The sequence below is a fragment of the Ruditapes philippinarum genome, unplaced genomic scaffold, assembly GCF_026571515.1.
Source record: "Ruditapes philippinarum isolate M1 unplaced genomic scaffold, ASM2657151v2 ctg3843_1_1_1_1, whole genome shotgun sequence".
Lineage (NCBI taxonomy): Eukaryota > Metazoa > Mollusca > Bivalvia > Venerida > Veneridae > Ruditapes > Ruditapes philippinarum.
Window position 1 is genome coordinate 270831 of NW_026866699.1, and position 11670 is coordinate 282500.

The following is an 11670-nucleotide window of genomic DNA, read 5'->3' on the forward strand; positions in this document are numbered from 1 at the left end:
ATAATTATGATTATAATACATGTGTGATAAATTTTGTGATGGAAATACTTATGTGCAATAATTGATATAAGAAATTGTGATTGAATAATTTATGTGCAATACTTCATAATTTGTAAATATTTTGCCTTTCTGGTGCCATATGATCATTCTAAGGGCCACAATTGAAATAAGTCGGCTTATGCCTTCTTTTTGTGTCATCCTTGGTATTGAATATATGGCATCTATCTATCTATCTATCTATCTATCTATCTATCTATCTATCTATCTATCTATTATCTATCTATCTATCTATCTATCTATCTATCTATCTATCTATCTATCTATCTATCTATCTATCTATCTATCTATCTATCTATCTATCTATCTATCTATCTATCCATCCATCCATCCATCCATCCATCCATCCATCCATCCATCTATCCATCTATCTATCTATCTATGTTACATAAAATTGTGGGGGTATTAGAAAAGTATGTGTGTTATAAGATAGGATTTATAAAGAATTGATGCATACAATAAGGCACTTTATGTACAATTTATTGGCGATTTACTGTTGCCTATCAAATACTTGAAGCTATCTTTATGTGATTTGTTTATAAAATTATTGTCTGAATACACGCGCACTTAAATTATCGATTAATATCTCAGTGTCTCGTATCTGTCCTAGTGGGACACGTTTAATGACATAGGTCAGCATGACACTATGAAAACCTTGATCGTATTAAAATTTATTGTTTTCGTTATAAGACAAGATTATGAAGTCATATCCTTCTGACATATTTTAACATTTGTTTTAACACACTGCGATCACGCGATGACCTCGTGCTAGCTGCATCTGATATATGCCAGTTGACTTTATTATATGAAAAATAAGTGAGTGTTGTAAACACATAATTTTAGCTTGTTACTGATAATCTGGTCTCAGAAATAAAAACTTAAACCTTTGTAACGAGATATAAATATGGTAATATAATCGGCAAATAATGCCTAAATCGCACATAAAATGTACAGTGATATCCTAAGTATGTAAGTATGTATGTAGAGGGTTCATCCGTCCTTTAAGTCACAAAAGGCGAGCTTATAGTACCCTTATATTATGTTACCCACCGATCGGATCTTCTCGGCATTTCCATCAAACTTCGCATAACAAAACAATAAACTCCGTTTATAACGATATGGAGGTCACAGTCGATTTTTATCGTTTTATCCGGTTATCGTTATATCGGATCGTCAATCAATGTGAAAAACAGAGTTCGGACCGCGGCAACAAAATCGTTATAGCGGTATATCGTTATAAGTGATATCGTTATGGGTGGGATTTATTGTATAATGAATTATTGTCGAGGTGTTCCAATTGGATGATACCTGCTCATGCTTCTTTTTGTAGTTGTTGTTGTTTGTTTAAGTGTTGTATTGTGATTTGAACACGCGTGAAAAGCATGTCAAACATATTGTAATATGAAAAATTTGCGATGCCACAGGTCTCCAACCAGAATGCTATCCAAATTATTTACTAGTTTGAGTTATCAATTAACGACATAATAATAATTTTGTATTCCTCGTCACTGGCATTTTAAAATAATTGCATGAAAAGTACCGGTATAAATATGATATCTTATTTACTGACTTTGTGGGGAGGGCTGTTGCTAATGTTGTTAAAACTTGTTTCCCGACCCATTTGCACTATATTTCTTTGTTAATATTTGTTTTTGTTTCATTCATGTAACTTTAATGAATTTATGTAAAGATAAGTTTTATTTTTGTTCTTTATAGAACATTATTCATTTATTCTTTCTGTCCTACGCAGATTGCGCATGCGCGTGAAAATACAAATTCCGGCAATGTTTCACAGCAACGGACCGCGTCGTAAAAATTTCTATATAACATGTAAAAGAATAACCTTACACTCAGAGGCTCTTATAACCTGACACATTTTTCTGTATCAATAAGTTATTTGTGATCGGATTTGTTCAAATTTGGTCCTTACTAAATTCAACATATGACACAAACAACTTAGAATTATATTTAAAATTCATAAATAACGAAAAAGAAAAAATAACATAACAAACAGACAACTGTAAAATGAAAAATCACAGAAAAGAATGACTGTTAAAATCGTAACAAAATGAAAAGTCTCTGAATCTCACTTAATCTGTATAATAATATGTTAACCATTTGTAATACTTCGTATGTCATCCCAATTGGCTTTAACAAAGTAAACACCTGTGCCCCACAGTTCTCCATTCCTAAACAAGGGGTTGCTCCATATCCAGCAAATTGCGAGGAGCTTCTGGTCGCTTTCTCACACGCCTGTTTAATTCAGCCGACAAGTGTGATGTTTAGATTTGGTGACTTGGGATGCAGGAGTTGCTGGAACTCGAGGAAGCTCTTATTTAGGAGTGTGATAATATTCCCAAGCCTTCATTAGAAACTACGTCATAACCATGAGACAGGTGTTTACACTTTGTTACAGCCATTGGAGGACACACAAATTATTAGAACTGGTTAACATACAGATTCAGTGGGATTCCGATACTGTTCATTTTGTTACGATTTTTACATGCATTCTGTGATTTTTCATTTTGTAGCAGCATTTATGATTTTCATTCCCTTATTTACTTGTCTATGAATTATATATAAAATTCTAAGAAATATGTATGATATGATGAATTTTGTATATTCAAAAGTTGAAAAACTTCCGTTCACAAATAACCAATTTATACCGAAAAATGTAAGTGTCATGTTATAAGAGCCTCTGAGTGTATAATAGAAGATCAGCCAGTTGCACCTGGTGAGGTTTTATATCATCTTACCTATATTATTAACTTTGATTTTTTGAAATATCTAAAATATAATATGTTGGAATGATGTTTTATTTTCATTTCCATGTTTTTACATATTGCATTATTCATTTTATAGGTTTTTATATTCATCGTCACAATATATGATTAAACTCCGAATAAGGGTCTGTTGTATCTCAACAAATCCTCTACATCTATGAATAGGAACATTTGATAAGTCTTTGTTTACTTTATTTCTTTATTTATATCTGATCAATTTTGAAAACACCTTAAGTGTTAGGAAGAAAATATGGACTGAAAATAAATATTGTGAAAGATTCAAATGTTTTGTTTTGCTGGTTGTTGTCAAAGTCTTGTTGCTTAAGAATTGTTAGAAACATCTTTGAAGTCATCTACCAGTTTATCTAAATGAATAAATTTCGACTTCGCACAAAGTTAGTCCATTTCCATTCTTCGTAATGGTGACTTCATCTCCAACCAAATCATCTGTATCACACTCGATTGTGAGAGTCTGTATTCCAGTGGCGGGACCAACATATGTAGCGCAGATATCAGTTCCTACCGTAATGTTCAGATCTCTTAACCTGTCCGCTGAAAAATTATACACAGACATTAAAAATCTATTACAATTTAATGGTTATTGTTCATTATCATTTCAATTTATATGAATTTATTTCATTTAACAAAGACTATTTTTCTAATGTACATAGATGTATATCAGTAATTAAAGACCATCACTCAAACTACATCGGTGTATTTCAGTATTCAAGCGCGGGCCATCACTATTTCCTACTCGAATTGTTTAAACATGAGACGGATATCGATAATTTCAATATACATGTAGAACAGGCTGTAATTATCTTCTCTGCATATAAAGCGACATCATTCTGTTAAAAAATGGTGCCGATAAAATGTGTTCTTTTAATTATTTGAGGTTATTTTTGACGAATTTCTATTATTTCCAACATTCAACATTTCAGAGCTGATGACACGGGACTGAAAACAAGTAATTTCACAGCTATTTTCAAACCAAAGAAAGGGACATTACTCATTGCTTCCGTTGATAACCTAATTCTACACCGACCAAATCTTAAGTATGTCCTGAAAGATTTATCAATAATGAAAAAATCTGTTTACAGTATAAAACTATAAAGGAAAAGTAATGACTTTACAGCAACAATCCATTCTGTTCGTTATAACAATTCTCCTTATTGGGAATGACTGGATCAACTTAATGGTCCAGGATGGTGTCAAGTCCGAGGTGGCACTGTGCTGACAGTATTGATTGGCGTGAATTGGTCTAAAATCCTGGTTGACAGCAAACTCTGCTTGTCCGCCCCAACCTGCACTCGAGTCGTATACGTCATTGTAACCGTAAACCAGGTTTGCCATCAGGGCTATAAATCAGATTAAACTTCATTACAGCAAAATAACAAAGAATTGAATCACTTACGACGCCATTTTCAACATAAACACTGCTGCTTGTTCGATTCCCGCTAAGGACATTTTCCTCAGCTAATGCACGAAAAGTCAGGTCATTTTAATTAGCTAGCTTACAAAAGGTCGGATCATTTTACTCAGCTGACGGACCAAAGGTCGGTCAAATTACTCAGCGAAAGATCGTTCATTTCACTCAGCTAGCTTAAGAAAGGTCGGGCCATTTTTTCTCAGTAAGTGTACAAAAATAAGTCATTTTACTCAGCTTTTGTTCAAAAATTGTCTGGTCATTTAACTCTGCCAGCTAAAGAAAGGTCGGGTCATTTTACTCAGATAGGGTACGAAAGGTCGAGCCATTTTTCTCAACTAGCGTACAAAAGGTCGGGTTATTTTACTCAACTTTTGTACGAAAGGTCAGGTCATTTTACTCAGTAAGTGTATGAAAGGTTGGGCCATTTTACTCAGTTAGCGTACGTAAGGTCATTATTTTATTCAGCTAGCGTGCAAAGGTCTGTAACTTTACTCAGCTAGCGTATGAAAGGATGGGTAATTTTACTCAGCTAGCGTACGAAAGGTCAGGTCATTTTATTCAGCTTGTACACGAACGGTCGGGTCGTTTTACTCAGCTAACAAATGAAAGGTCGGGTCATTTTGCTGACCTAGAATACGAATTGTCGGTCATTTTACTCAGCTTGCGTACGAAAGGTCATGTCATTTTACTCAGCTTGCGTATGAAAGGTCGGTCATTTTACTCAGCTAGCATATGAAAGGTTATGTCATTTTACTCAGCTAGTCTACGAAAGGTCGGTCATTTTACTCAGCTAGCGCACAAAAGGTCATGTCATTTTACTCAGCTTGCGCACAAAAGGTCGGGTCATTTTACTTAGCTAGCCTACGAAAGGTCGTTCATTCCACTCAGGGTATTTTTCAGCCATTGCAAGTACAAACTCAACATAATTTTATGACCTTTACAGTATCCTAGTAATTAAAAAAATGTGGCTCGCAAAAATTAACTGTCGTGTTTTGTCAGAATACAAAATGCATTGAAATAATATACCATTAAATTCCTAATAACAAATCTAATCATCGCCTAATAAATATAAAATGAACGGTGCAGAAATCTTACAGAACGTAACATCGAAACAGAAAAAATAGAATGTCATCTTTTTACTTACACCTTTGTTATATAAAAAGTCAATATACTGAGACGTGATGTTATAAAAGGGAAGCAACTCACGGTCAATACAGTCGCAGTTCCCGGTATATGCAAAGGGGCATTCACAATCATACCCATTTTCCAGGTCAGTGCAGTTACCATTTTCTCCGCATGGGTTAGATAAACATTCATCAATGTCTGGTGAATGTCAACAAAAAAGAAAAAACATAAAAATACATGTAACACAATAATTGGCGACTCAGATAACGGAGTACTAATTTGTTCGTTTCGTAATGTAAAAACTAACATTATCTGAAACAAATGCTGCGAAAACGCATATATAAATAAACTTAGAATAGCTTGAAAATTGCCATTTATATACCACCAATTTATTGCTGTTGTGTTGTTGTTTTTCAATTTAATTCGGCTTATTTCAGTGATACTGTATCAACAGCAAGAATTTTTCTTCAAACATGCTTTGTTACACACTGACATGTTTTTGCTTACTAAATTAGTAACGTTTTACCTTGGTCACACTGCACCCCCTCCCATCCAGGGTTGCAAATACACAAGAACGCGTCATGTAAATCTACACATGTCCCGTGAAGGCATGGGTTCGAGGCACACTCGTCTATTGCTGAAATTTAAATGCTCTATAATTGAAAAATACAGAATCCCTAAAGAAAGCCCAACACGGCAAAATTGAAAATGTTGCAGGCTCGGTTTGATTGAGCCTGTTCATGGACGGTAATGGAAAGTGCAAGTTACCGTCCACGCCCCCTAGCACCGGCTTAAGCAGAATTCAACATTTAAACATGAAATAGTAAAATTTTGAATTTAGAAACATCCGCAGATGTGTTCATACGGCGGTTATCATGGAACCTTCAATGTGACACTTCCGTGCCATTCCATGAAAAGCGGCGTATGGTCCCCAAGTAATAAAAAGCGTGTGCCCTAAACGAGAAAACAATGGGCGGAACTAAATAAAATGGAATTTTGAAAGGGGATCAGATGTAACAGAAATACTTCTTGTTTATTTTCCTCATTCTGCTGGTGGTACAATTTTAAAGAAACTTAACGTGGAAATCGTTTAATTACTGAACTGCTGTCACCTGGTGGATGGGTAACCGATGTCAGTTCCACCTCTTATATCGAACTGAACATAGTAAATATTCATAGTTAAATATTTGGCACTGTGCATGCTTTATGCAAATATGATTTTAATATCTCAATTACTATACTGTTTATTATAACAAGATATGATAAGGACTGTTTGATTTTTTCATCAAATCGTCGATTCGACCTAGTCTGGTTCCCACCGTAAATCCGTGTTAGAACTTAGGGGCAGATAATCCAGACTTACATTCAACATCGAATGTACAAAGAAATTACATACCTGTTTCGCAGTTGTTTCCATTAAAACCACTTGGACATACGCAAGAACGTATAGTTTCGTCTTGTTTATTTTTTGCTTTGTTTGGACTTGTAATATTATAAACGCATGTGCCGCCATTTTCGCATGTACCTGAAATCATTATGAACTTTCTTAGATAACAAACATTAGTTTGTGCAAGAATAGAATAGACTTGACATTTTTAATATACACATGCAATGAGTTCGGATGGAAGGAATGATAACACGAGAATATTAAAAAAGAGTTTGTTTCTTTTCTTTCTTTTTCTGTTTTTAGATTTCACACCTAAATATATGAAACTGCAAGTGATTATCCTTTGTGGCTTTTAAAAGATTGTTCAAATTCAAATTAGAGCAACTCCATTTCATCCATTTGTTTGTTTGATTGGTTTTAAGTCACACCGATACAGTATAGGTCATTTAGCGACGTTCCAGCTTTACTGGTGGAGGAAGACCTCAGGTGCCCTTCTGTACATTATTTCAAGCAAGAACGGGCACCTGAGTAGAACCACCGACGTTCCGTAAGCTAGCTGTATAGCTTCCTCAAATGAAAGAATCCAAAGTCCCTATCGGGGAACTGTCCATTTCCCTCCATTTAAAAGGTAAAAATTAATCAAAATAAATGAAAAATATAATATGACCGTACAAGGCAAGCAGTGGTCAACACAATTATCGTCATTTACACAGTTCAATGACGTTGCACATATTTCCCCATAGCGACAATTCTGTGGTAGAAAAAGTAAACAACAATAATTCAAAGTGTTAAATTTATTAACATCATACAAATGCGCATGGACATTCAAAGACTTGTAACAGCCCTGATTCATGCAAAACTATTTTTTCTTTCTATCAGGGATTTGCAAAATGATAAAATCTTCCAAAAATATTTTCCCTAACAGAATACTTAAGAGAAGTTTTAATTAAATGCGCAACTTTTTTTTAGCATTGTAACAGTTTCCGTCATTGCTTAACAAAAGGAGGGCAAAATCTTGATAAATATTACTTTAAACGAACTTTTTTTCTGTTATAATTACATATTAGTAAAATATCTGAAATAATTACATAATTATCGCCGTTACACACCATCCTTGAGCAATCCACAATGTGTATCCCTAGGTAGGATATAGCCATCTAAACACGAAAATAAGAAATATATATTTTTTTATAAATGTTGCGGTGTGAAAAAAGTATATATCTAAAGATTTATATAAAGACTATCGCGGTTTTTTGTGATGATAAAAATAGCATATAATAAATGATAATGTAAATGATAATGGCAATGCGTGGATAGAAAAAAATCGTGGTTCATTTCGCACGGTGACACCCACCCCCACTACATCCACCCAAGCACTCGTATATGATATTTAGAAGTGACTTGTCCAGTAGAAAAAGCAAAAACTTAAATTTGCATTATTAAAGTTGTCGAGAAGGTTTGCTGGCGGCATCCATTTTGGGTATCAAATCGAAGTTAATCTATCGCATTTTAAGCCTTATATCATTAGAACAAGTCTCAATACGACTTGATTTAAACGAAAAATTAAAATCGAAGTAAACACATCGGTGCAAAATATCATTTACGTTACTTAACACTACGAGCAATGGTTCATTCCATTTTAATCCTTTAAACTGTGTAAATCGATTTTCTCAAGAAATATTGCGGTTAGAGGCATACAGCTTTATTATACTGTTTATTCCAAACAAATGATATAAACATTTTTATGTAAATCTGGGTCTTAAAATTGTTTGATTAACAAACTTTATGCCCGTTTTGGAAAATCTCTATTGCAGAGGAAATGTTACAAAAACAATTTATTGAATTTTACAAGAAACCTTTTTGATACTATTTTAAAATATTACCATTTGTTTTGAACTTAGTTTGATAAGATAACATAAATTGTTCCCTTTGTAGAAAAATATCCCTGATGCGCCACGAAAATGTCCATTTCTCCGGCATATTATCTTTTAAAACATTAAATATATGAAGTGTAAAACAAACTGTCATTATGATACTATATTCAATATATTTAATAAATTCTATTTTGTTAAATAATTGTAATTTATAGATATTCATTGTGCATTTAATGCCAAACTATCTGCACATATTTTCGAATTAAACAAATCTTCTACTGCTACAAAAAGACCTCTCGCATGCTTCTTTTTTCAAGAAACAAACTTGTACATATCTCGGCAGTGAAGCAAAATCTTCAAATTATTTCTGCAAATTTTGGTCAAGAACGATAAGTTCGATATAAATACAATAATCAAAGCTCTGAGGCACACAATTTATTTAAAAATTAAAATTTTGCAATAATTTATTATTTACAGGATGCATCGACATCTGTATTTTTTAATATGCAGATATTTTATAAATAATGTGTACTCGTATTAAATTTATTTTTATGACAAATATTTCTGTTGTCAAAGACAATGCCTTTTGAGTAAGAAAAAAATGTATATACAAAAGTGACATATTTTGACTGTTACACTTTCGCAATTAAAGAGTTTAACACTCAATATTTAAATGAAATTTGTTTAATGTTAAGTTTTTTCATTTTCTCAAAAGTATTTATTACACCAGGTTTTCTTGTAGTTTGACAATATTTTATTCTGATTATTTTGTCATTTTTTGTGTGTGCTCATTTTCGGTTTTTATTTCTATGATTTTATAAATTTATGTTATGCACTAAATTTTGCTTGAGTGGTAAATCTGTTTGAAAACATATTGAATGTCTCTGTTTGAGATTTATTCTATCAAAGATCATCTTCTTTAAGAAGTAATAACAATAGCAGACTATCAAAAACAGTATTATTTCAAATACCTCATCTGGAATTGACATAAATTAACATCTGAACTATTTTCATGATTTCTGACCCGCCAAACAAATTAAAAAATGGACCAGAAAATATTGCCCTGATCAGAAACGTATAGAATAGAGGGACATTGTCTATCTCAAGAGTGAAAAAAAAATGATCAATTTTTTTGCGAATTGTATCCATTGAAACGTAAATTGTGGAACATGACTTCGAGTTTGTAAGGCCATTTTTATGTTGGTAAATTTTTATACTAAACAATATGTGTAATATGTATTTAAAACTTATCTGAGAATGTCTGATTTATGATTTGAATATATTGAAAATAATGCTCATGCTTAACACTTAACATCACCACAGAGTATTTGGCTGTACATGGTCTTTTTACAATTATAAATTTAATATCCTTTCAATCTAAATTTATGCTTTTTAATTACTTCTACAATAATTAATTTGCCCTATATATGATCAAATATTAGATTCGGTCTGTAAATTAGCAGAAGTCACAAGTTTTATTTCGCTTTAAAACTAGCCTTTGATAGATTATCAATTTAAAAATACACTATCACTTCAAAATGATATAACACTGTACAAGGAATAACATTTTTTCAGCATATTATGTTAGTTAATAGTTACACAAACAGTTAAACTTAGACTCAATAAACATAAAATTAATTGACTTACCATGGAAGAGAGATATATTGTTAATAACATTTTGAACTTATCCAGTGTCGACTATTCAAAACTCCGATCAAAACTAAAATGATAGAGATTTCGTTTCTGAAGCGTTTAGTTATACACGTTTTAAGCCACGTATCTCATTTTTTGCTTTGTTTAAAAAATCATCCATATGTTACTTTAGTATCAACCCATCCAATTATCTTATAGATCGTATCATGAATGATAATAAGTATTTTTATGTTTTGTCCATGATCAGGGTTAAAATCACAAGATAGATAGAACTCGTTAGGTAAAAAAGGGAAAAACAACACATGATTTGAATGAAAATCGTGCATGTATTTAAAATGTTATAAACTAGCATTATTTATACTTAAAACACAAATTGATTTAATAACATAGTTTAATAAAAGATTCCCGAAAGAAACTAACTGGACCAATACAAAGTATCGAGATGTAAAAACATTAAACCTTATGTAATAACAAGAAAACAATAGACACTACATCAACTTTAAAACAAAAATAAATGAAAGCATGTATCATAATTCTAATTTTCATTGACCCTGATCTTGGCATCATTTGAAAGAAGTGGTGTAGTTGGAGGAGGTGGTTTTATTTTTTCTTTGGAAAATTGGCAACGAAACAATGTACGCCAAAATGAACAAAGATATGGCTTATCTGCTTATCTATTGGCTAAGAAAAATCACATGATAAAATATAATCATCTGATTGGGTAATATCATAATCTATACGTCTAAATAATCCGGTTAAGGTCGTTAAGTTCCGGACTACCAGGCTGTATACCAGAGATTTTTACCACGAATGCGCTCGTTTCCTGATAGATATTTCATGAACGGGAAGGGCTTGGGGCCGGTCTCATTTGGAAGATTCATACAAACGTGAAATAGTATAAAAGTTTTTAATTGTCTGGACAAATGTTTTCACAACGTCCCGGAAAATGAACCCCTTGCTCGTAGACTCGAAACTGAAGTTTCCGGCCTTCTCTTAACTTATAGTATATTTTTAAAGGCTCATATTTCACTTTTTGTTTTTGACACTTTTAAGATGAATACGGAGGTTTTTATCAATGTGGTCATATTTTCTTTCCAGGTCCAATATACTCGCGCCTGTGTCCCTTACCAGTGTTTATTGGCAACTGAACACAAGACACGACTTCAAAATTTTGCAGTATTTCCATAATATTTATGCATTTAAGAGGGATAGAAAATATAACTAGTATCGTTTTGATATTTATGTTTACTTGAAGTTGTGCTTAGTTAAAGAGTTATGTTCTATCTTAATATGTTCTTTAAAAGTATGTTTTTGAAAGGCTTTACAAAATAAAACATGATCATTAATAATACACAGATGCTG

At 32.6% G+C, this 11670-nt stretch overlaps 2 protein-coding genes across 2 annotated transcripts in view; both read right to left on the reverse strand.

The window, feature by feature from the left end:
- The window catches only part of LOC132733398 (uncharacterized), a 42824-nt gene that overhangs the window by 11075 nt on the left and 20079 nt on the right, over positions 1-11670 (reverse strand). The gene's annotated exons all lie outside the window — the stretch shown is intronic.
- LOC132733391 (delta and Notch-like epidermal growth factor-related receptor) lies at positions 2859-10382 on the reverse strand. Its single transcript, XM_060720038.1, has 8 exons — positions 10303-10382; positions 7870-7938; positions 7454-7532; positions 6791-6919; positions 5921-6031; positions 5476-5592; positions 3974-4198; positions 2859-3392 (listed from the first exon to the last, which is right to left on the reverse strand). Exons 1-8 carry the CDS (start codon positions 10330-10332, stop codon positions 3202-3204), a joined length of 951 nt encoding a protein of 316 aa, XP_060576021.1. The 5' UTR covers positions 10333-10382; the 3' UTR covers positions 2859-3201.

What these genes read in the sequence shown, in the direction of transcription:
- LOC132733391 (XM_060720038.1), bottom strand. Translation starts at nt 10,332, where the DNA reads ATGTTATTAACAATATATCTCTCTTCCATG. An exon ending in CAATATATCTCTCTTCCATG is followed by an intron (nt 7,939 to 10,302) that starts GTAAGTCAATTA and finishes TTTCGTGTTTAG; the next exon opens with ATGGCTATATCCTACCTAGG. An exon ending in TGTTGACCACTGCTTGCCTT is followed by an intron (nt 6,920 to 7,453) that starts GTACGGTCATAT and finishes TAATGATTTCAG; the next exon opens with GTACATGCGAAAATGGCGGC.